The 26093-nt window shown below is 42.0% G+C and overlaps 1 protein-coding gene across 2 annotated transcripts in view; it reads left to right on the forward strand.

Annotated features, from left to right (window-relative positions):
- Window positions 1-215: 215 nt before the first annotated feature.
- The window catches only part of STK32A (serine/threonine kinase 32A), a 138422-nt gene continuing 112544 nt past the window's right edge, over window positions 216-26093 (forward strand). For both annotated transcript variants that reach the window (XM_047778975.1, XM_047778976.1), the window contains exons 1-2: window positions 216-424; window positions 4178-4325. In XM_047778975.1, the coding sequence (XP_047634931.1) occupies window positions 4274-4325 (52 nt within the window). In that variant the 5' untranslated portion in view covers window positions 216-424; window positions 4178-4273. The remainder of the gene's footprint in view (window positions 425-4177; window positions 4326-26093) is intronic.

Consider the following 26093-nt stretch of genomic DNA (forward strand, 5'->3'; position numbering starts at 1 on the left):
ATCTTGGAGGGGGTGGGGAGGGGGTCACTTCAGGGGAACTGGCCTCGGTCCGCGGCGCTCTGCATCCCCGCAGCCCCGGATGGTGTCAAGGACCCTGCCGACGCGGAGCCCAGGCGACTGCCCCGCCGCCCAGTCTGCGGAGCCTGGGACCGCCCGCCCGCCGGCTGCTCCCCTCCCCGGCGCCGCCCCTCCCGGAGGAGCTGCGCGCTCGCTCGCGGGGCGCTCGGAGCCCTTGGCAGCGGCAGGTGCCCGCCCGCCTCCGCCCAGTCCAGCCCAGCGCTTGCGGTCATCAGGCCACCCAGGCTGGCAAGTGCCTTTCCCTGCTCGCTGCTCTTGGCTCTGAGTTGCTCTATTAGCCCTGTTCCCGGGGTGGAAGCACCCATCTGCGCTTCTCGGAAGGCGTGAAGGAAGAACCAAGACCTAGGTGAGTGATGGTCCAGCTTTTTTTTTCTCTTAAGTAAACCTGCACACTAAGGGCACTGTTGGGAAGCTAGGAAGTGCGAAGGCAAGAGGGCTAGGACAAAGGCAGGGGCTTAGGCTGACCCAGCTCAACCTGATGAGACTGGGGACCATTCCTGGCTTCTTAGCTATTTTCCATCCGACTTCGTCCCCCAGCTTCCGACTCAGGTCCAGATGCAGACAGACCGCAGTAAATATTTGCTGGGCAGGGGTGAGTGCAGGAGGTGTTTCGGCTTGTTTCCCTCATCCAGCTTCTAAACAAGCCAAGGCTCGCAGCCTTTGATGCTTGGCTTCATCGCCATCAGAATCCCACCCCCCTCCCCCCAGCTGAAGGATTTGAACAGTTTTACACAAATAAAATGCCGTGGATTCCCACAGAGGACTGCTATGCACCACTTAAAAAGCAGAAATCTGAGCTGGAGAGATTAATGTGCCTAATGGCAGAATTGTAACGACCAGGTGAAGTTGAAGAAAGTGGACTGTAAAATATATATACCACATTCATGATTGTGGCTGTTTTGGAGAATATGAAAGGGGAATTGGTTTGGCATGAGGATTGAGGTGGAAAAACTGTCTTCCTACAGCTTTTAACATATAAAACCGATGAAGCAAAATTTGATGAAACATAAACAGCAGTTAACTGCAAGTGGTGTTACCTTGGGTCTTTTTCAGAATATCTTCTTCCTCATGTTTTTAAATTTGTCTCCGCTTAAGAAGTACTGTGGGTTTTTTTTTTTTTTAATGCAAAGTTGTATCTATGCGTATGCTGTGGCAGCAAATCCAGACAGTTCTGTCAGAAGTTACAACTTGCTTGCATCACAGCGCAGGTTCTTCCTGAAGAAGATATGTCTTTATCTAGCGCGCTGTAGCTGCTTGGAGAAGCTCTCGCATTGACAGTCCCCAAAAGTATAGACCAAAGGTCAGGTGTCATCTACAGTCCAAACTCTGATAAGAGGCCAGGTCAAGGAAGAATCTGGAAACTCCTTATGTTCCTATAAGACACATTGCTGTTGCACTCCTATTTTCTGGGTAGAATGTTCATTTCCATGGGTGGTGGCCACCCTCTTACGTCTCAGAATGAGGCTTATCAACACCACAGAGCTGACATCAAGAAAAGGTGTGGGGACTGGTAGAACAGAGTGCTGAGGCTCTTCTGGGCCCTCTTCAGCAGAGTGGAAAAGATGCATTTCCATTCTTCTGCCAGGAAAGGTTGAGGTCTTTCTGTACCTAAGTTACCAATTTATAGTTACCAGTTATCCACAAAGGAAGAGAAAAGAAAATGCCAATTCTAGATGGATTGGGTCGTTAGGTGCAGTGGAGAAGCCACTGCCCCATCTTTCAACCCGCCTGCCCCTCCCCTAAGCACCCAAAAAGCAGTCCCCTGTTTCTATTTTTTCTTTCTGCTAAACAAACAAACAAAGTCACTGGATCTCTGGTGAACAAAACTGTCTGCACATAAGAACTAGGAGATGCGGCAAACTGCGATAATATCCCTCTTTCCCTGACCTGACAGTGTGCAAGGTCAATGCTCGGTACATCTTGTGCTGCAGGAAGTGGGCTACTTGAGAAAAGCCTGAGGTGTGAAGAAGAAGGTAAGAATGACAGGATTGGGGCATGGTGTGAAAACCACTCATACTGCGGTACTGCACTTTTACACAGGGAACTTGAGAGAACGTAGCCTTAGTCCTTAGTAGGAACAATCGCAACTCCTTAAAATCAGTGTTGTCTTTAGGACCAGGCCTTCCCAAAGTCATCTGTGGCTCAGCTCTTACACTGTTTCCCCCTTATTCTGGACTCTAAATGCAGTAAGGAAGCGCACAAGCCACCCGGTTTGCTTCTCCCTAGACCACAGTGAACTGCTAAGGGCATCTGCTTCTTCCTCATCCCCTTCTCCGCTGGCTGGCATTAAAAGCCCTTTGTTTTTAGCCTGGAGATGCAGTTGAGTTCTTTCTCTCATCCTGATCTCAGCCACTCCCCCAGCTCCCTCCAGCCACCTGTTACCACCTGCGACTCCCCCTCCCCCCATCCCCCAAGACCGTTTAATCGCTTGCTTCCTAATTGCTGACTCGCTGTGGCTCTCCATTTAATGATTCTTTTTAAAGTCCAGAAGGCACTTTGCCAGTAGTTGGCTTTCGGTATGAAAAGTAGCATTTCCTTAATGAGTCTGCCTTCCAAATGAAGGCTTTACTTAACACTTTCCCTAATAGGAAAAGGAGCTTTTCTTCTAGATTTGCTCAGGGGCTCCTCAAATTCCTTTTCTATAACTCACCCTTAGCCCATGTTTGCCTGGGACACTTCTTTCAACTCTGACTCTAGTCTGTAATTCATATGCAGAAAGCCCGAAAGAAAATCCACAGGTATCAAATTAACAACACATGATAAGGAGATACTGCCTCTATGAAAAACAGTAGTAGCTAGTATTATTTGCAAATATGTGCCAGGCGTTGTGCTAGTTGTCTCACAACAGATTGCCTCATTAACTGTATGCCATGAGCTGTATTTGTCCCACGCATGATATTTGCTCAAGCCATAGAGCTGAAATGAATTTTTAAATACTGTCTTGTATAAAATCTGGATCTTCACCCATTTGGAGGTAGATGTGCAGATGTGGTCCCTGGGCCCAGGTTTCCATTCATCAACGATCTTTTAGATCTGAGAACAATGATGTCTTTTAGGCAGAGCCTGGGCTCACCAGGTCACCAGTATCCCCACCAGGCAGTGATGCCTTCCACCTGGTCCAGCTCACTCATTTGTCTTTCCATCTGGCTGTTGTACGAGCTTGTGAACCCTGCGGAAGGCACTGCTGTTTCTCCCACTGAAGGGATGAGAGGCCCAAAGCCATTATCAGTGTCGGCTTTAGAACTGGAACTCTGATTGCTGCCCCTCCTTACAGTTTCCAGGGAAGTAACGTTCTTTCTGTTTAAAAATGAATGAAACTATAAACATAAAATTTTTAGGATTTGTTAGCTCTCGCCTATGTCATTCAATTCAAGCTTCCTAGTGGCCATCAATTACCGAGCACTTATGCTATGGAAATACTTTATGTATTATCTCATGAAATCACAGTTAGTGTGCCTCTGAGGTAAGGACTACTACGACCTTCAAGTTCAGAGAAAGGAAAAAAAAAGCAGTGTGTTCTGTGAAATTCAGCAGCTCGCTGCCGTGGTAAAGCCCAAACCCAGAGCGTATTCCTCTTACGTTGTGGGACCTTCCAGGGTAGGAGAAAAGAGGGTTGTCTTTTTATGACTAAAAAATTAAGTTGTTGATCCCACATCAAAAAAAAAGTTGAAAGTTAACATATTTTCTCAAAAATATGGAGTCACCATAAAATATTAGTTTTATTTTACAGCTGTTAAAGCATTGCTGTCTTAGTTTTAAACTTGCCTTCATCCTTGGCAAAATAGTTTCCTTTCCTCCTTACAAGTCCAAGTCCACTTTTGTCTGTCTGTTTGTTGGTTTGGAGTATAGTTGACTTATAGTGTTGCATTAGTTTCAGGTGTACAGCGAAGTCAAACAGTTCCGGGTCCACTTCTGAGGAGGACATGCAGTGGGTTGTCCCAGATGCATGATGTTCTCTGTTATTTCTGAAATTATCATTTGCAAGAATGAAAAATCCCACTGCAGGAATACCGATGAGGTCAATTTTCAGCCATAGCCTGTCATCAGGGTGCCTAGCGTACACCATATCATAAGGATTCCACTTCTTTTTCTCTCCTAGGTATCTGGCTAAGTTTTCCAGAGCTGTTTTGAGTGAAGACAAGTGTTTCTGCTGGGATGATGTAACCAGAGGATCCAGGTCTGGGCAGACTCGACCATGGGAGCCAACACTTCAAGCAAACCACCAGTGTTTGATGAGAATGATGACGGTAAGAAACGCATGATAATCGCATATAAATGTAGAATTTTCAGAATTCAAACGCAAGCTTCTAGTTTCATAAGGAAATTGCCATGAAACAAAAGTTTTAAAAAGGAGAACTGCAAGGGAAAGCCTGAGGACGCTGTGCACAAAAAGCTGGATTTTACTTTCCATTTCATGTTCATCACGGCTCTACCTATGCCCTTTGTCCAAAGGGAGCTGTGGTTGGGCAGCTGGTGGACAGAAGACCTTGAAATTAAATGATCTCTTTGTTCTCTGTGCTGTTCCCTGGACAGGTGAAGTTGCCCCTACTGCTGGTTGTTACAGAAAATTTCTTATATTATTACATTATAGTATCAAAATGTCTTGTCTTACCAAACATCTTGTATTACCAAACAGTAATTGATTCTCTTAATGTTATAACGTGAAGTCATGCCAGCTGGTGCCTTCTGAGCTTCTAACTGGCATGCTTCAGGGTCCTGGACAAATTCCTCAAGGCTAGGTCATAGAAGAAGGGTCAGTTTTATTGGAGAAAGGGAAATTTTCAAGACCAGGCTCAGCAAGAAAAGAAGTACAGGCGCTGGTTCCCCTGGTCCTCCTGTCATCCCAGAGTGAGGTTGGCGGAAATGGGCATGGGCCTCCGTGTGTTACTCTTCCTAGAGTGGAAGGGTGAGCAGCCTTGTAGACGGATGCTGCTTATAGGTGGCCTGAGGAACAGGTGGCCCTGCAGCCCAGCTAGTAAGTTGTCCAGGCCCCAGAGGCAGTCCTCAGAGCCATTTCCAGGGAGGTCTGCTAATTGGACCATAAAGGAAAAGAGCAGTGAACTGGAATTCAGGAGATCTGAGCATTGGTCCCGCCACCCGCCACCAGTGAGGCTCAAGAAGTTTATTTACCCTCCCTTAAATCAATTTCCTCATCAACCAAGTGAGAGAGGGGGTGGGAACCTCGAAGGGCCTTTTCAACTCCAAAAGTGTATCATTTTGAGATCCTCAAGGCGCTTTGCGTAAATTATAAAGCAGCATCTGAATCATCAAGGAGCGTTTGCTGCAACAGAAAGTGGCTTAAGGAAGACAGTGTGGTTTTGTTCCTCATGTAACCATCTAGGCATAAGTAATCCAGGTGAGATGTGGCTCCAAAGGCCTGGGGACTCTGACTCTGACAAGCTGACTTCTTCCCTTCCCTTCCCTCCCTTGGAGGGCTCCCTCATGCCTCAGAGGGGTCAACATCACACCCACATTCCAGCCAGTGGGAAGGGACAAGAGGAGACTGAGGAGCCCCTCCTTTTTTAAAAAAAAAAATTATTATAGTTGATTTACAGTGTTGTGCCAATTTCTGCCGTACAGGAAAGTAACTCCGTCATATACACATTCTCTTTTTCAGTATGTCGTTTTTCATCATGGTCTATCCCAGGAGACCAGATATAGTTCCCTGTGCTACACAGTAGGACCTCATTGCCCATCCATTCTAAATGGAAGAGTTTGCATCTACTAACCCCAACTCCCTGTCCAACCCACTCCTTCTCCCCTCTGCCTTGGAAACCACAAGTCCGTTCTCTATGTCTGTGAGTCCATTTCTGTTTTGTAGAGAGGTTCATTTGTGCCAATTTTAGATTCCACATTAGGTGATATCATATGGAATATGTGCTTCCATATCTGACTTGCTCCAATAAGTATGAGAATCTCTAGTTGCATCCATGTTGCTGCAAATGGCATGATTTCATTCGTTTTAAGAGCCCCTCCTTTTAAGGATCTGATCTGCCTGTTGCTTGTCACTTTCCCTCCATGCACACACCAAGTTATAAGGGAGACTGGGAAATGAAATCAGTAATCTTGAGTGGCCATGAACCTTTGAAAAATAAAGAGTTCTGTTTTGTTATTAAAGAAAGGGGGGGGGGATTTAGCTATTTTGCCGTGAGTAGAAGACAAACATAAGTCTGCTATGATCTTGGTTTTTTAGGCTTTGGTTGGATCCTTTGAAAAAAACAAATGTCTAAGAAGTCTTCTTGTCAGCAATTCTCTATCAATTTAGAGTTTATCATCACTACCTATACAAAATATTGCACAGGAACGCTGACATTACATAGCTTGAAAATGGTCTTAAGAAAATGTTTTCCTACTCATATCTGGTGCCTTATCTTACTTTCTTAAGTTGCAAAGTCAAGGATCTATAGGCCAGTGAGGTTAATGGACTTTTTCATCTCTAAAAATGGGAAGTCAGTAAGGCTGGTTCATTTTGCTCCCGGCAGATTCAGAACTAAGGTTGTTCGTGAGGCTGATCCTCAGAGAAGAGAGTAGGAAAGCGAGGCCACAGTCCCTTGGCAGGGATGTGTGTCATTTTGAGGTATTAGGAATAGCATGATAATGAGAAAACACAGAGATATCTTCAGCCCCACAGTTCCCATGGGGTGCTCAAGAAAGCAAGAGCTCCAAGGGACTGTGGCAAATGGGAAATAAGGCACCACTTATAAGTGCCTTCAAGGGACTCTAGAAAAACTAGGTTGGGGTAGGTTAGGTTTAAGGAAAGAGTAGATCCGTCTCAACACTTTCTAGGTTGCCCCTTTTTGTTGTCCAGCCAACAGTCCAATGAGGTAAGCCTATTACAGGACCCATGATGAGAAGAGCTGATCAGAGCGGTGTGTCCCAGCATCCTTGGGCAAGGCTCTGAGTCTCACCCAGTTGCAGGATGCAAGTAGAAAGGCCACCTTCTGTGAGGCTGTCCCTCTGCCAGACCCTGAGGCACGGAGAAGGAACAAGATGACCTTCCCCTGCCCTTGGGGGCCGCACGTTCTAACCGTGGAAGGCAAACAATAAGCTAGTTAATAATACATAAACCAGGTAACTTCAAAGAGTGTCCAAGTGCCACCAAGGAAGTGGCTCTGAGTGACCACATGGAGAGTGACAGGTGATGTGGCGAGAACACTTCAGAGAGGCTGTGCTTGCGGGTCACCTTTCTGAGGAGGTGGCATCTGAGGGGAAACTGAAAAATGTGAGCAAGCCGCTCATGTTATAACATGAGAGGAATAGTCCAAGCACAGGAAAATATCCAAATACTGACTATGTTGGGAACGCACAGTTGCCCATAGCTTCATGTTCTGATGAGTGTGAGTTTGTGTATTATGGAAAAAAAGGATCATATTTAATTGTCACATTGACTTATTTCTTTTCAAGATTGTTGAGTTTTGAGGAGGAAAGTTATGACATTCGGGTTATTTAGTTTCTTTTAAATCAGCAAATCCTCTAAAGTTGATTTGGGTCCTTTCACAGCTCTGGTTTGAGCACGAGGTAAAATTTTATTTAACTGCTGTGAGACTTTTGACCAAGAGCAGATACTTCACTGCAGCCAAAAGCACTAATAAGATAGAAAGCCCAGAAATAAATACACATGCACCTATCATCAATTAATCCATGACAAAGGAAGCAAAAAAAAAATACAATGGAGAAAAGATAGTCTCTTCAGTAAGTGGTGCTGGGAAAACTGGACAGCTACATATAAAGGAATAAAATTAATTATAACATTCTCTTACACTATGCACAAAAATAAACTCAAAATGGATTAAAGATCTAAATATAAGACTAAATACGCTAAAACTCTTAGAGGAAAACATAGGAAGAACATTTTTGACATAAATTGCAGCAGTACGTTTTTTGATCCCCTTCCTAGAGTAATGAAAATAAAAACAAAAATCAACAAATGGGACCTAATTAAACTCACAAACTTTTGCACAGCAAAGGAAACCCTAAAAAGAACAAAAAGACAACCCACAGAATGGGAGAAAATTTTTGCAAATGAAACAACTGACAAGGGGTTAATCTCCAAAATATATGCACATCTCATACAGCTTTATATTAAAAAAAGAAACCAAACAACCCAATAAAAAGTTGGCAGAAGATCTAAATAGACATTTCTCCAAAGAAGGCAGATGGCCAAAAAGTACATGAAAAGATGCTCAACATCACTAATTATGAGAGAAATGCAAATAAAAATTACAGTGAGATATCACCTCATACCAGTCAGAATGGCCATCATCAGAAAGTCTACAAACAATAAATTCTGTGAAGGGTGTGGAGAAAAGAGAACCCTCTTACACTGCTGGTGGGAATGTAAGCTGGAAAACAGTATGGAGTTTCCTTAAAAACTAAATATAGAACTACCTTACGATCCCGCAATCCCACTCCTAGGTATATTATCCAGAGAAAACCATAATTTGAAAAGATACATGCAACCCAGTATTCATTGCAGCACTATTTATAATAGCCGAGACCTGGAAACAACCTAAACATCCACTGACAGAGGACTGTATAAAGAAGATATAGTAATATATTCAATGGAAAATTACTCAGACATAAAAAATGAAATAATGCCATTTGCAGCAACATGGATGGCCCTAGAAATTATCATACTAAGTCAGTCAGAGAAAGAAAAATATCATATGAGATCACTAATATGTGGAATCTAATAACATGATACAAAAGAACTTCACAAAACAGAAATCGAGTCAAAGATTTTGAAACCAAGCTGATGGTTACCACAGGGGAAATGTTGAGGGGAATCAGAAATTAGGAGTTTGGGATTAGCATATACACACTACTATGTTTAAAACAGAGAAGTTACAAGGACCCACTGTACAGCACAGGGAAATCTACTCAATACTGTGTAATAACCTATATGGGAAAAGAATCTGAAAAGAAGTGGATATATGTATATGGATAACGGATTCATTTTGCTGTATGCCTGAAACTAACACAACATTTTAAGTCAACTATACCCCAATAAAAATTAAAAAGAGGGGAAAACCACTTGACAAATAGGAAAAACAACACTGACTAATCAAAGAACATTAATGCCTATGTCCTTTCTGATCTCTATATTTTTATATTAATAATCAGATGAGACCAGAATCTAGGGCATTTAAATGACCTAATTATTTTTAAAATATTGCTGGAAAAGAATCCCAAGATGTGATGAAACAGTGTCTAATGTTTCCTTCAAAATGTTTACTATTCCCAGTATATATATGTGAGAAGAAAATTTGTATCCATTTCCCCAAGTAGTAGTTCAAGATTTCTTTCTCATAGAAAAACTGTTTGGGTTCACTGTGAAGGTAATTAAAGAGTAAGATGTTACTGGATGTCCCTTGAGATAAGCTGTTCTTGCTAGAATTCATCCTGACACTTTGAATTTCATGTTGTTCCATCTGATGCTGATCCTGAGAGAATCATTTTATTAGTTATTTATGTTGATCTTTATTTAGTGAAAATAAAGCATAAAATGTACAGCGCTACTGAAGGGAATAAATCTGGCTTATTTAATTATTGTTAAGTCGTTTCTTACAAAGTCGATCTCAAATTACTTTTGTGGCTCCAGCCCTTATATTTTAGTATAAACCTAAGTCCTAATTACTTTTTTTTTAAATCGTGGTATAATATACATAATAAAAGACACCATTTTAACCATTTTTCAGTATCCAGTTCGGTGGTATTGAGTATATTCACATTCGGAAGCAACCATCACCACCGCCCCTTTCTAGAACTTTTTCACCTGCCTAAGCTGAAATTTTGTACCCATTAAACAATGACTCGCCATTCCCTCTTCCCCCAGCCCCTGGCAAACACCCTTCTACTTGATGTCTCTATGAGTTTGACTATGCCGTGTACCTTACGTAAGTGGAACCGTGAAATAGTTGTCCTTTTGCGTCTGGCTTATTTCACTTACCTGCATCAGAATTTCGCTCCTTTCTGAGGCCGAATAATATTCTACTACATGCAGATACCACATGTTGTTTATTCTTTTAGCCAGCCTAACGAACATTCAGTCATTTCTACCTTTTCATTGCTATTGGTACACATATCTGTTCAAGTCCCTGTTTTCAAATGCTTTGGGTGTGTCCTCAGAGGGAGAATTGCTGGATCACATGAAAATAATTTCTTTTGAGGAACCACCCATCACACTGTCTTCCACTTACTCATGGTTTGTGTTTTAGCCGTGGGAGACCATCTAATGTAATGGGCCTGGGCTCTGGTAGTGACAGGTTCAAATCTCAGCTCCGCCCCAGACTAGCAATCTCCGTACTTCTATGAGACAAATCAAAGAGGATGTAGCCTGATCAACCATCATCAAACACTGGAGTCAATGTGACTAATTATAAAGTCTTCGAAAGGGGTGTGAAATACCCTGGAGAAAAGTCCCCAAGTCTAAATAATTTCTAGTAAACTGTTTAAAAAAAAAAAACAAAAAACCTCTACAGTACTAGTTGTTAAACCTGCATAAGCCTCAGTTTCATCATATGTAAAATGCAAGTTAATTGGGTCCTTGTGAGAATAAAATGAAATAATGGGAGAGTTCCCACTGTGGCACAGTGGGTTAAGAGTCTGACTGCAGTGGCTCAGGTGGCAGCAGAGACATCTGTCTGATTCTGGCCTGGCACAGTGGGTCAAAGGATCCAGTGTTGCCACAGGTGTAGCTTGAATTCAATCCCTGGCCCAGGAACTTCTATATGCCACGGGTACAGCCATAACAAAAATAGTAATAACACAAGTAAAACACTTAGAAGGTATATCGTATAAAGTTATCACGCAATTAATACTAGTTATAGTGTTATTTACTAGCATCAGGATCTGTGCACATGAACTCTTTGAAGTACTTCAACTTTGGAAATAAACAAAATTGATTACAATGCAACAGTGTAGATGCCATAGTTAATATAACCTCGCCACAATTCTGTCAATAGAGCTGGATAGCCAGAGAGCAAAAGGATTTTGTAAAAACCTATATAAATCCTCTGAAAAGAAGCTAAATTATTGACTTCACAAAAACATCATCTCGTCTACTTTTTTCTTTTCTCTCCCCTGGGGTGACTGTATTTTTTTAGGCAAAATCAAGAACTCATTGAGTTGAAAATCAATCAACTTTATTTTTTTTCTGATTTAAACCCAAAGCTGATAATTGAAGTAATCTCATTTGATTGACAGAAACAATAACAGTCACCACCACCCCTCAAACCCAACTACCATGTGGGTACTCTAAGAAATAATGATGCAGAAAGACATTGCAAGTTTTCTGAAAGAAAGCAGTGTAGGTGATATTTGTTTTTAATGTTCATAACTTATTCATTATATCTGCTTTATTTCTGAATGCAGTGGGTTTTGTTTGGCCTTGTTTTATTTAAAAAAACAACATGTTTAAAGTCTAATCCTTGAGGTTTTCAGGCCGATTTAGAAAAATAAATTCTTTAATACAGGAGCAAATGGACATGGTTATAATTCAGGGTCTGGACATGTGTTTCCAAGCATATACAAAGAATGTAGGAAGTGACAGAGTTTAGTTAAACCAAGAGACATCTTTCTTCTGCAGTCCCATAGCTAAGAAAAGTTGGCCTTAGGTTAAAAGTCTCTACAAAGACTCCGTCAATGTCCTTAGTTTGCAGAGAGAGCTCAATTATTGCATTATTCTCTGGACTTGCTGAAAACTCAGTGTTCTACTTTCACTTGGCAGCCCTTGTCTCCTAGGATAAGTGATTGCTTCCAGTTTTCCTACATCTTCTTTGGTGACAGAGGCACTGGGTCCTTCAAATTGTTGGGCCAAAAAAATTGGCCACGGATTTGCAGTCCAAAAGAAATGGGAGGTTACTGAACTGACTCCAGCAATGAAGGACTTTGACGACACTCTTCTTTGTTATTTTAATGTCTGTGCACCGCATATTTGTACCCCATAGAGGAGGCAAAGGAATTTCAGACTTTGCCCTCTCAAACTGGAGTAATCTTGTCTTCTATTATTTACCGTTTTACGCTAAAATGGGAAAAGAAAATGAAATTTTCCCCAGTGACAACTGGCTTCTTAAACATTACCTTGGATGGTCTAACATTTAGTTAAGAAGATATTTGTCATAAGTAATCTCAGATTGACTAGTTTATAGCCACACACACTTTTAACTTGTGAGGGTCTTATTTCCCTCATCCCAAGGGGATGGGAGAGGTGAGGGAAAAACAGCCAGCCGAGAAAACAGACATCAAAGCTAGCACTTCCGACTTGCATGTTTCCTGAGCAGTGAGTTATGAATACATATTTAGGAGAACCTACTCAAATTTCGAAAAGTTTCTTTTGCCTTTCGAGATTCACAGTGCTTATTAGCATAGTAAAGACTCTGAAATGTTCTACAATATTGAAATCTCAGTACTCTGATATTTTTCAAACTTGTTTGAAAATGAAATCATTTTTGAAGAAAACCTTTTAATACCTTGTAGCAAATAAAACCCTGTGGGTCTCAAGTTGGGAAACTGTCGATGAAGAAAACACAACCTGAAAGTTGAGGTTAAGTTTTATTTGGGGTGAAATTAGGACTTAAGCCCAGGAGAGAGCATCTCAGGGAGCCCTGAGAAACTGCTCACAAGGGGAGAAGCCAGGTTGTGAGTTTTTGCAACCAAGGGGAGGTGGTAGGACCAAAAGGTTTACAGACAACCAGATTTACAGAAGAAGATTCACAGAAAACCAGTTTCTGTGTGAAGACGAAAGGTCTGGGCTTTCCCGAGTTCCCTCGGGGCTCCCTGGCCCACTCTTGGGAGTGGTTGTGCTCACAGGTGTCCAGACGTCTTTTGTTTTGTCCCCTAACTGCAGCCCCGGAGGGGTATCTCAGACAGCTCTGCTGGTCTCATGAAGGTCACTGCCCGTCACAGACCTCAGTCGTCATTGACAGATTTTAGTGTTTTTCTAGGTATGAGGAGATATAAGAATTGGGCTCCCAAAGTCTTCTCCTAAAAATATCTAACTACCTGCAGACCTGTTCTTCCAGTTTTCCCAGGGCACAGATGCCTCACTGGGGGTGGGGGTGGGGTGGGTGGTATCTCACCCTGAGCTCCACTCTGGGTGCTGCCCATCAGCAGCTGCAGGAGAGGCTGATGGCAAGTGCCAAACTTCAGCTCACATAACAAAAGGTCATGCTCACATCCACTCTTTTCTATTGGAAACATTTCTTCCCATTTATCCCCCCTCCTTGTTCCTAGCTACAGGTTATGACCCATACAGAATCGATAGAGCTGAAGGGTGATGATGTTCCTGCCTGAGGCCTCCTAAGCACGAGTTCTTCAGGCCACACAGCTTATGTTTACGCAGGTTAGTGAGTAAAACATGAGGTAGCCCTGCCGAATGGTGGGATGTTGGATGCTTCTAGTCCAAGTGAGGATTAGATTTGAAGATAATTCATTTCTTCTTTTTTTAAGTGGAGAATATTTTGGTGCAAAGAGTGTCTCATGAGCAGATTATGGCAAAGTAGTTGCCAATAATTAAGTAACACTCATGCTATGCTAACATTTTATGCTATCCAAAGCCATAGGTATTTTTCCATTTTCATCTTGAACCTACCTAGGTTGAAAAACGCAATCTGTGAGCTGGTTTTGGTGTTTGGCAATTATATCAATGAGCGTGGCAGAGAAGGCCTTCAGAGAGTCTGACTTCTGCCAAATGGCCTCACAAGTGTAGACTTAATTACAACAACCGGCATTACCCACCATTTAACCAACTCAGGTCTATGAATTATACTGGGATCCCAACCATGCATTGCTGTGTGACCATTTCATTTGGGAATGCGCACACAAAGCCACTGAGGGCATCGTCTTCCCCCTAAAATGGGACCTTGAGTACACTTTATATGGTTCAAAGAACGGAAAAACTTATGGTTATAGACTTTGAATTCATTCGACTGGCAGAGGCTCTCTTCTTTCTTCTTGGAAGCATATTTACACTATGATATGTAATATTAACCTTTTTTTATACTGGAGTAAACTGTGGTTTGTTTTTTGTTTTTGTTTTGCTATTTCTGAGAACAACTGAAAGTAGGGGTTGGCATACTTTTTCTGTGATGGGCCAGAGAGTAAATATTTTATGCTCTGCTGTTCAGACACATCTCTGTCACGGTGCATCCACTCTGCCTTTGTAGCGTGAAGGCAGATAATGAGGAAACTAACGAACATGGCTCTATTCCAATAGCATTTTATTTGTGGACACTGAAATTTTAATTTTGCATCATTGGCACTTGTCACAAAATATTTTTATTTTCCACGCATTTAAAAACATAAAAGCCCTTCTGAGCTTGGAAGCCATATAAAAATAGAGGGTGGGTTGGATGTGGCCTGAGCGCCGTATCATACTCCTCCTTGTTCTAAAGCATCCTGCAGACACTATCTACATATGCTGGGGCTCTTCTGCTACCTGTTCATACCCTCTAGCCTTGACTGAGGGACGGCAAGAAGCCTGAGAGATGTTTAACAAAGTCAGTCTTTACCAACTGTCTTTTGGTTTATCAGTTTGAGTCAATGAAAGCAGTTGGACCAATAAATCTGTTTTAGGGAAAATCATGTATTATTTTTCTCATATGTATTATTTGGTAGCCACATAGACTGGGTTCAGTTAAATGGATACAACCTATCATTCATTTGAAATACCATTAGGTAGAGTTTATTTCCTTCTGGGGCAATTTAGCCACCCAAGAGCTACCAGCAATGGGGGTATTGACACCCCCCCCACACACTATTCTACTTTGTGATTTATTCTAAAGAAATGGGCCATGTATTTCTGACTTCTGGGCAAATTCACGAATTGGGGTCCAGGCAGCAGAAGAAGCTGTCTGGTGCCCATTGCCTTGTCTTGGCACCAGTAACGGGTGACAATAAAGCCCAGACTCCCTGGGGCACCCTGTTTCCTCAAAGGGAAGTGCTGACTGTGCAAGCAGATGCCATCAATTTGCCTCGGAGGCTGCTTCTTTGGAGAAGTTTCAAATATACCCTGAAAGGACCTCCCAAGCTCCCCATGTATTCGTGGCACCCATTTACTGCCAACCCTCTGGAAGGACAAAGGACCAGTGGGCCAGCTAAGTAAGTTTTTATCAGTGGAAATGTTCTAGAGTGGACCTTCAACCTTAATAGCGTCAGGGTGTCAGAGTTATGGGTTAACTTAGTGTCTTCCAGACACCTTCTGTGGACAAATGCAATTTTGTTTTTCCATCCATGGTGAGAGGAGAAAAATGAGGGCAATGTAACAAGCTTCTCATAAAGCAAATATACTATTAAAATTTTTATTTTAAGATGACCTTCTTTCTCGTTTTGTGTCTCGTACTTACGGGCTGTGTAAAGAGAATTTTTTTCACTGTGGGAACTTGGAGAAGTAACTTGTCCCTCTGATCCCCAGCTTTCCCATATGTAAATGGGGGCTGATAGTATCTGCCCCAAATATTTTCCATGAGGATAAGAGATTATCCTTAAAAGGTATTCAGCAGAGTGGCTGGCACGTAGTAATTGCTCAATCGGTGTTGTTACTATTATCTTAATCACCATTATTTTTATGATTTTGACTTTCCATTATACTTGGTTTATAGTGTTCTGTAATTGCTTTTGCATCTATTAACCCCAGATCACCATTATCTGTAATGCTCTTCATAAAAAATAAAAACTACCCAATGTTGGCTTTCTTTTTGGCCCCTAGTTTTTGTTTGCTTTTTGTTTTTCAGGTGGATGGGATTTTCTGATCTGAAAAATAAAAAAACTGTAATTGTAACTTTTTAACAAGCTCTATGTCATTAACATTCAGGTAGCTGAGATGAAGAAAGAGATACCTATTCTAATCGGGAAAGTCATTCGTTGGAGGTCAAAGACGGTGGTGCCTGAGCTCACAGTAACGAGAGGCAATGAAGCTGGAAAGCTGAGAGTTTATTCAACGTGTAATTTCAGTATAAAATGATTGACAGTTACTGATGGTCTGAATGTGGGCTAAGAGGGAAGGAACAAAATCTAGAATGGATTCTTGGTTTTTGCCTGCATAGGCCAGTAGACGGCTGTGACATTTTGCTGAGATGCAGGAGAAGGGGCAGAGGGCGCTGAGGGGCTGGGGACATGTTTGAGCATAGTCCAGAGTTCTTGGTTGGATGCATAAAATGCTGATGTCAAGTAGGAGGCTGAGATTGCAAGGCCAGAGAGGAGTGGACAAGTCTGGGTTCGAGATAGAAGATGTCATTTTAATTTTAGGGGGACTGATGAGTATTTAAAGGTTGGGCAGAGGAAAGCAACCAGCTGAGGAAATTGAGAAGGAGCAGCCAGTGTGAAATGAAAAATATTCTCCCTGAAATTTAAAAGGGAAGGCTATTTCGAGGAGGAGGAAGTAGTAGCTTGTGTTGAATGTTCCTGCATGGTTGAGTGACATGAGACATATCTATGGGATTAGGGATTCAGAGGATGTAGGTGAGGCTGACAAAACCAGCTCGAGTGGAGATGTGGAGACATGAGCCAGACTCGAGGGAGCCAGGAGTATGTGGGCAGAGAGGAGGTAGACACAGCAAGTAGAGTAAACCCTTCCCAGAAGTTTGACCTAAAGATGAGCCAACAGTTGAAGCAGCGTATGTTAAGAAAGGAATTTTAAAGAGGAGACAGTAGAGCAGCTCTCAGCTGGTCGTCTCTCCCCTTTATACTGGTTACTTCCTATCAAACGACATGACCAGGAGCCACGACTGGGCTGGCTTCATCCACGTGGCACCTGCGCAAGCACTCTGGGCCTCGCGTTCCGAAGGGCCCCACACTTGGCTTCACTGCCTGCAGTTGCCGTCTTTAAATTCTCACTAATTTTATGTTAGAATTGATGTTTGTGAGGTCTGATGGGACAGTGGATCAAACCCCCAGGGGCTTAGCATCTTGCCTCACAGGCTGCCCCTCCCTTGGGAGGCTTCTAGGTGAGCTGCCCAGCCCCTCCCACCCTCCGTCCACAACAAAGATCTGATGTGGGGGATGGTTGGGGGTGAGGACCCCCCTGACACCCATGGTGGTGGCTCTTAGTACCACAGGCTGGCAGTTTGGTGGGTGGCCAGCTGGGCACCATCTCTTGGGATCTCACACCCCCACCTCCCCATCCAGATAGCGAATCCATCACCAAGCTCCATTTGGGAGCAAATGATGTGAAGATGTCCTCACCACCCAGTCACCTTGTTAGGAGGGGTTGCAGACAACCACCTGCAGCCTACAATGCACTTTACTGTCAGCCCAGCCTGCAGTTTAAACATGGTGGGACTGAGGCATAGGAAGCTTAAACCTCTGACCTGAAATCAGATAGCCACACAGCTGGATCTGGAATCTTGATATAAAATGAATCTCCTTTATTTCAGTTTATAGATATCCTCCCACAATGGCCAACCAGAATGAATTTATAAAATTAAACCTAGGGGAGTCATTTTCAGTAAGGATACATCAGACCCTGCATCCTGCTCTCAGAGAGCTGAGTCACTTCATTTCAAGTAACATTTATCTTCACTTCTGCCGCAACTCAACCGCCTAGCCCTTGGACCACGTTGCTGTGGAAGTGTTGAGTGGTACCTCTTCTTCCCTGGAGTTAATTACACCATTCATCACTACTTGTGAGCTTTGCTTGTCTTCCTCTGTTGCTTTTAAGAACAACCACTTCCATGACCTGTATCCATGTCTTTCACAATTCATTTCACCATCATGGTCATCACCACTTAACCACTCTTCAGCCATTTTTAGATCAATTGTATGATACATTGTAGGTAATTCTGATTTGATTTAATAAAGCATTAAAGTCACTGCCACTTTGATACGTTCATCTTCTGTCCAGGGTATAGCATACCAGGAAGCATGTTCTAAACGAAGGCTTGACTGAATCATTAAAAAGAGTTTCTATTGAAGTCTTGGGCTCCTAATTGGTGACTAGAATGGGCTTGCTTGCTTTCCTCAGTGGGTTTCCACCGAAAACCATCCTCCCAACACTCCCTGTGGTTAACATTCATGGTTAATATAAAGGTAGATGAACTCTATTTCAGCTATTCTTGGGAAATGTATATTTAAAAGCAAGTCTTACAATGATTAAAATGTATAATATCGCATTTGAGTTGTAGAAACCTTGGAAAATAAAACCAGGAGGAAAAAAATTGCCCTCAGTGCTTCAGATGCTAAGTTAATTTCTGACACTGTTTTGGGGAGTGTTTATAACCACTCTCACTCTTCCTTCTGGTACCTCTCTTCTCTCTTAACCACTATATTTTTCTTCCTATGTCTTGTTTTCATTGACTTGTTTGCTTCATTAATTGTATTTTTTTTCCCTCACTAGCAAGCAGACTCCATAAGGGCAGGGATTTTTGTCTGTTTTGTTCACTTTTCTATCCTCAGTACCTATCTTGTTAAATAAATAAATCCATGAATAGCCTTTTTAAAAAATCCATGCAAAAAAGGCATTTGATGTACCTGAGATGGTGCACTATATATTTTTGCATCTTCGTTTTCACTTACATAAGTATAGTTTGTTTCAATTTCTTAACACTTTTTGATTTCTTAAAAGTATAATTTAGGGGCAATGCAGTTCCACAACCCGAACATACTATAATTTCTTTAAATGCACGTAGTTTTAAACATACCTAAAAGCTAAAATACCTTGAAGTTCTGTTAGATTGTAATGGCATTTTTGTGTCATTTATTAATTTTTTAATCCTGGAAAGGATTTGGGTGGCAGAGACTAAAGAAAATATTCCTTACTTTGGCGTGTTAAATCATCACCATCCTCAAATAATATTCAAAGCAGTTAGGTTTAATCCCATCTAAATAAACCAACCCAAGTATGAATATTAGTTAAAAATAAAGTCACCTGAATGAATTGTGGATGTTTTGTACCATTTATTCAAAACTGAATTTTTAAAGCATTTTTTGTGGAAAATTATGTTAACATAAAAGCTGTCATAGTGATCTCCATAGTGGTTCTACCAGCTTACATTCCCACCAACAGTGCAGGAGGGTTCCCTTTTCTCCACACCCCATCCAGCATTTGTTATTTGTGGACTTATTAATGATGGCCATTCTGATGGGTGTGAGGCAGTATCTCATGGTAGTTTTGCTTTGCATTTCTCTAATAATCAGGGATGTTGAACATCTTTTCTTTTTTGGTGGTATCTTTGGTTTTGGAATTAGGGTAATGGAGGCATCATAGAATGCCTTTGGGAGTGTTCCTTCTTCTTCAACCTTTTGACAAAGTTTAAGGAGGATAGGTATAAGTTCCTCTTTGTATGTTTAGTAGAATTCACCTGTGAAGCCATCTGTTCCTGGACTTTTATTTGTAGGGAGTGTTTTTATGACATATTCAATTTCATTTCTAGTGATTGGTCTGTTTCTTCTTGATTCAGTTTTGGCAGGCTGTAAGCCTCTAGAAAGTTGTCCATTTCTTCTAGGTTGTCAAATTTGTTGGCATACAATTGTTCATAGTATTCTCTCATGTTTTTTTGTATTTCTGTAGAATCTGTCGTGACTTCTCCTTTTTCATTTCTGATTGTGTTTATTTGGGTTTTTTCTCTCATCTTCTTGGTGAGTCTAGCCAGAGGTTTGTCAATTTTGTTTATCTGTTCAAAGAACCAGCTCTTGGTTTTATTGATTTATTTCTATTGTTTTTTTAATCTCTATTTTATTGACTTTCTCTTTGATCTTTATGATATCCTTCCTTCTGCTGACTTTAGGTTTTGTTTGTTCTTCTTTTTATAACTCATTAAGCTGGAGGGTTAAGTTATCAAATTGAGATTTTTCTTCTTTTTTGAGGAAGGCCTATATTGCTATGAATTTCCCTTTGAGCACAGCTTTTGCAGCATCACATAGATTTTGAGTGGATGTGTCTTCATTATCATTTGTCTCAAGGTATTTTTAATTTCTTTCTTGATTTCCTCATTGACCTATTGGTTTTTTAGTAGCATGTTGTTTAGTCTCCAAGTAGCAAGTTTTTTCTCATTTCTTTTCCTGTGGTTGATTTCTAGTTTCATGCCATTGTGGTCAGAGAAGATACTTGAAATAATTTCTATGTTCTTAAATTTGTTGAGGTTAGCTTTGTGCCCCAGTATGTGGTCAATTCTTGAGAATGTTCCCTGTGCACTTGAGAAGAATGTATATTCTGATTTTTTTGGATGTAATGTCCTGAAAATGTTAAGTCTAACTATTCTATTGTGTCCTTTAGGATCTCTGTTGCCTTGTTGATTTTCTGTGTAGAAGATCTGTCCATTGTTGTGAGTGGGGCGTTAAAGTCTCCTACTATGATTGTATTCCCATCAAGTTCTCCTTTTATGTCTGTTATTATTTTTTGTAGGTATCTGGGTGCCCCTATATTAGGGGCATATATATTGATGATTGTAATATCCTCTTTTTTTTTAACCAAACTGTAAATTCTTTTATTAACAGGCATTATAAACAGATACTACTAATCTTATTTAAAACCCATGAGTGCCACACCAGTGAATATATAGCTCATGAATAACTTAAAAAGTATTTCTCATTTTTTTTGTTTGTTTTTGTTTGTTTTGTTCTTGTCTTTTTGCCATTTCTTGGGCTGCTCCTACGGCATATAGAGGTTCCCAGGCTAGAGTTCTAATCAGAGCTGTAGCTGCCAGCCTACGCCAGAGCCACAGCAATGCAGGATCCGAGCCATGTCTGCAACCTACACCACAGCTCAAGGCAACACCGGATCGTTAACCCACTGAGCGAGGCCAGGGACCGAACCCGCAACCTCATGTTCCTAGTCAGATTCGTTAACCACTGTGCCATGACGGGAACTCTGTATTTCTCATTTTAAAAGGCAACACTCAGCATACAAAAACCTATACTTGTAATATCCTCTTCTTGAATGGATCCTTTAACCATTAAATAGTGTCCTTCTTTGTCTTTCTTTATGGCCTTCATTTTAAAGTCTATTTTGTCTGATATGAGTATTGCAACTTCTGCTTTCCTGCCTTGTCCATTGGCATGAAATATCTTTTCCCATCCCCTCAATCTATATGTGTCCTTTGCTCTAAGGTGAGTTTCTTGTAGGCAGAAGATTGAAGGTTTTTGCTTCTTTCATCCAATTTGCCACTCTGTGTCTTTTGATTGGAGCATTCAGTCCATTGACATTTAAGGTGATTATTGATAGATACGTATTTATTGCCATTTTAAATCTTGTTTTCCAGTTGATTCTATGTTTTTCTTTTCTTCTTTTCTTTTTTGGTTTGGATGGTTTCCATTTATTTTATGCTTGAGTACTTTTCTTTTCAGTTTTTGTGAATGTAATATTTGGTTTTGATTTGTGGTTGCCCTGTTTTTTAAGCATGTTAAGCCCTTCCTATATCTGCTTGCTTTTGCCTGATAGTCATACAGGCTCAGACACATCATTAAAATAAAAAAAAAGAATCTGTATTTTCTTACTTTCCTTCGCCACATTGTATGATTTTGATGTCTTTTTTTTTTTAACATTTTCATGTTTAGATCTGTATGCTGGCTTATTTAAGTGATTGCTTTGCAACTGTGGTTTCCTCTAACCTAATTCTTCTTTTTCTCTTTTTTTCTCTCTCTTTTTAATTTAGAGAAGCCCTTTCAGTATTTCTTTTAGAATGGGTTTAGTATTGCTGTATTCTTTCAGCTTTTGTTTGTTGGAGAAATTCTTTATTTCCCCTTCTAATTTAAATGATATTCTTGCTGGATAGAGTATTCTAGGTTGCAAATTTTTTCCTTTCAGCACTTTAAATATATCTTGCCACTCCCTTCTGGTCTCTAGTGTTCCTGTAGAGAAATCAGCCTTATAATTAATGCTTTGCTTTTCTCTTGCTGCCTTTAGAATCCTCTAACTTTTGCCATTTTTATTATAATATGTCTTGGTGTGGGCCTGTTTGTGTTAAGCTTATTTGGAGCCCTCTGCGCTTCCTGTATCTTGATATCAGTATGCTTTAGATTTGGAACGCTTTCAGCTGTAATTTCTTCAAATACATTTTCAGTCCCCTTTTCTTCTTCTTTTCCTTCTGGAATTCCTATTATGCATAGATTGGCCCGCTTTATATTATTCCATAGGTCTCTCATATTGCTTTCATGTTTTTCATTTGGTTTTCTGTCTGCTGTGCTGATTGGGTGATTTCCATTATTTTATCTTCCACATCACTAATTCATTCCTCTGCATTATTCATTCTGCTCTTTATTGCCTTAAGCTCAGTTTGTAGCTCTGCAAATGAATTTTCTAGTTTTTCTTTGCTCCTCATATTTTCTAAGTTCCTTTCTAAAGGAATCTGCATTACTGTTAATATCCCCCCTTAATTCCTTCATTATTTTCAGTACCTCCCTTTTGAACTCAATGTCTGTCAGACTGCAGAGGTCTGTTTCATTATTGATTGCTTTAGGTGAATTCTCCTATTCCTTTAACTGGGAATAATCTCTGTGCTTCTTCATCTTGCTTGTGTTTTTCTTTTTCTGTGAGTTTGGGAAGCCAAACTATAGTCTTGTAAGGCTACTTCTATGCAAGAGTGCCCCTTAGTATTTTTGGGGGTTACTCTTTATTTTTGGTGAGAGTTTGAATATTTGCTGTGTCTTTGGTGTGAGCAGGCTGTTGTTCCCAGGATGTTCAGTGTGTTTTCAGGGAGAAGGAGGCAATGGGTAGGGCCAGCACTCAGTGCCTGGTTGTTAGGTTCTCAATAGCAGCAAGAACCTGCAGGAAGGTGGTACAGGCTACTCCTAGTTGCAGGGCCCTGGGAAGTGGTAATAAGCTCTAGGCAGATCTTCAAGGCAACCAGAGCATTTGTCCATAGCAATAGCAGCTGTGCATGAATTCCCAGGGGAGTGAGAGCAACAACAGCTTGTGTTTTATTGCAATGCCCTCCTCTGAGGTGATGGGAACCACAGGTGGTGCCTGTTCAGTTACCCCTATTGGGAACAGGCCATGACCATCTCTAGAGTCAGTGATAACTGTGGTGGTTTGCCCCACCGCCTGTAGACCATGCATGAAGAAACATGTCTCACTTAGCCCACATAGGAGGTGCTGTAAAGGGAGCTTTTAGTTGCAGGATCCTGGAAAGTGACAGAGATCAGGTGTGTAGTTATTGCCTGGAACATTTGGCAGTGGCAACAGCAGGACAGGTGTGTTCCCAGGGGTGCGAGGACACCAACACGTGGTGTTTGGTCACAATGCCCTCCTCTGTGGGGCCCTTTAGGTGAATGGGGCTGCAAGTGATTTCTGTTCAGTTATCTCCAATGGCAGTGGGCCACGCCCACCTCTGGAATCAGGGATAACTGTGGCGGTTTGCCCCTGCTGCTTGCAGATCCTGTAGGAAGCACCTTGTCCCACTTAGCCCATGCAGGAGGTGCTGCACCAGTTAGCTCCTAGTTGTAGGGTCTTGGGAATGGACAGTGAACAAGTGTCTGGGGGTCACCCAAAGCGTTTGGCAGTGGCAGCTGCAGGATGGGTGTGTTCCCAGGGGAGTGAGAATGACAGTGTATGGTGCTTCGTTGCAATGTCCTCTTTTCTTTTTTAGCAACCCCTGAAGTGACTGGGGTCACTGGCGGAGCCCACTCACAGGCCCTCAGTGGTGGCAAGCCATGCCTCCTTCTGGCCTCTGAGACAACCACCAGGGTCTGCCCCTGCCACCTGTAGATCATGCAAGAGGCACCACATCACACTTAGTCCCCTTATGCCCTTAGCCCACACAATAGATGCCTGGCCACTGGTAGCCTGCACAAGAAGAGCCTAATCTCCCTTAAAGGAGTAAGAGGCTTCTTGCTGTTCCATAGCCTCTGTAGAGCCATCCCCATCCTCTAAGCCTGAGGGCATGCGCAGCTCCAGTGCAGGGAGTTTCCTATGGCAGCCCACTCCTCCTCTCCCCTCCCTGACAATGGCGCCTTGCCTCTCCAATGGGTCCAGACCTTCTCCCAGGTTCCCTCTGCTGTGGCATTCCCCTCCTCAGCCAGCGGCGCACTGCTCCTTAGCCCCTCATGCCGTCCCCAGTTCTCTCCCCGGGACTGACCTCCGGAGCCAGAGTCTAAGCACCCAGCCCTGACCCCAGCATCTCAGGCTGTGGTGTCCAGGCAGTGGTGCAGATGATCTGCGCGGCTCTCACTCTGCTTTGCTGTTCTCAGTCCAGATGCTGCACTTTTATTGATGACTTTGAGGTCCTGCTGTCTCAGCTGATCTTTCATCAGTTAGGTGGCTTCCCAGGAGGTGGGTTCCTTTTCTCCTTCACAGCTCCCTCTCGGGAATGCTAGTCATGCCCCAATTCCTCTTCTCTCTCTTTTTTTCTTTTTTTTCTACCCAGTTATGTCAAGAGTTTCTTGCCCTTTTTGGAGGTTTAAGTTCTTCTGCCAGCATTCAGTTGATGTTCTGTGCAAGTCGTTTTACATGTAGATGTGTTTTTCGATGTGTTTGTGGGAGAAGGAGAGCGTGACTTCTTTGTCCTTCGCCATCTTGCTCCACCCCACCCCAACTAGTATTCTTGAGGATGTGTGTTCGATCCCTGGCCTCTGTCAGTGGGTTAAGTGTCCTGTGTTGCCGTGAGCTCTGGTATAGGTCACAGATGCAGCTCAGATCCTGTGTGGCTATGGCTGTGGCATAGGCCAGCAGGTGCAGCTCCAATTCAACCCCTAGCCTAGGAATTTCCATATGACGTAGGTGTGGTACTAAAAAGAAAAAAAACTAAATATAGAATGACCGTATGATTCAAGAATCCCTGCTCTATTTCTAGGCATCTATCTGGAGGCAAACTATAATTCGAAAAGATACCTATACACCAGTGTTCATTGCAGCACTATTTACAATAGCCAAGACAAAGAAGCAACCTAAATGTCCATCATTAGAGGACTGGATAAAGAAGATGTGGTACATATACAATGGAATACTACTCAATCATAAAAAAGAATGAAATAACACCATTTCTAGCAACATGGATGGACCTAGAAATTATATACAAAGTGAAGTCAGACAAAGACAAATATCATATGAGATCTCTAATATATGGAATCTGATAAAAATTATACAATAGTACTTACAAAACAGAAATAGACTTAAAAGATTTTGAAACTAAATTTGCAGTTACCAAAGGGGAAATGCGGTGGGTGAGATAAATTAGGAGGCTGAAATTAACATACAGACAATATTACATATAAAATAGACAGGTAACAAGGACCTACTGTACAGCATGGGGAAATCTACTCAATACTGTATAATAACCTATACGGGAAAAGAATCTGAAAAGGAATGAATATATGTATAACTGATTTACTTTGCTGCATGCCTGAAGTTAACGCAACACTGTAAGTCAACCGTTTTTCAATATAATCTTTTAAAAAAGAAGAAGAAGGATCTCTGTAGTCAGCTAATGGTAGAGTTAGGACTGGACCTGGGTCCTTAGCCCATGTATCACTGCTGGACATGCCAGGGCTTTTGCTTATCCTTACTGGAGCAGATGCTTAGAAGACTAGGATCTGTCATTTTGTTTTTGTTCAAAATGTGCTGACAGCAAGCATTTTCAGCCATCAGCAGATCCAGTGAAGGACAGAAGAAACGCACAGCAGAAACACTTTCTCTTCCTCTCCCTCCTCTCAGTGCCGAGTTTGGCACAGTGGAGATTCCAGGGAATTGGAGAACCCTCTCTTCCAGGACTTTAAAACCAGCACTTTTGCCCTGCTTGACTACATGCTCCAACATACTTCTTCTTTTTTCTTTTCTTCTCTTTTAGGGCTGCACTTATGGCATATGGATGTTCCTAGGCGAGGGGTCGAATCCGAGCTACAGCTTTCAGCCCACACCACAGCCACAGCAACGCTGGATCCAAGCCGTGTCTGCAATCTACACCACAGCTCATGCCAATGCCGGATCCTTAACCCACTGCGCGAGGCCAGGGGTCAAACTGGTGTCCTCATGGATACTAGTTGGGTTTGTTACCACTGAGCCATGAAGGAAACTCCTCACACACACTTTTTGAACAGTAGGAATACACTGCCATCTACTCACCAAGTTCTTGGAAAATGTAATTAGA

The sequence above is a fragment of the Phacochoerus africanus genome, chromosome 4 (genome assembly GCF_016906955.1).
Source record: "Phacochoerus africanus isolate WHEZ1 chromosome 4, ROS_Pafr_v1, whole genome shotgun sequence".
In the NCBI taxonomy this organism is placed as follows: domain Eukaryota; kingdom Metazoa; phylum Chordata; class Mammalia; order Artiodactyla; family Suidae; genus Phacochoerus; species Phacochoerus africanus.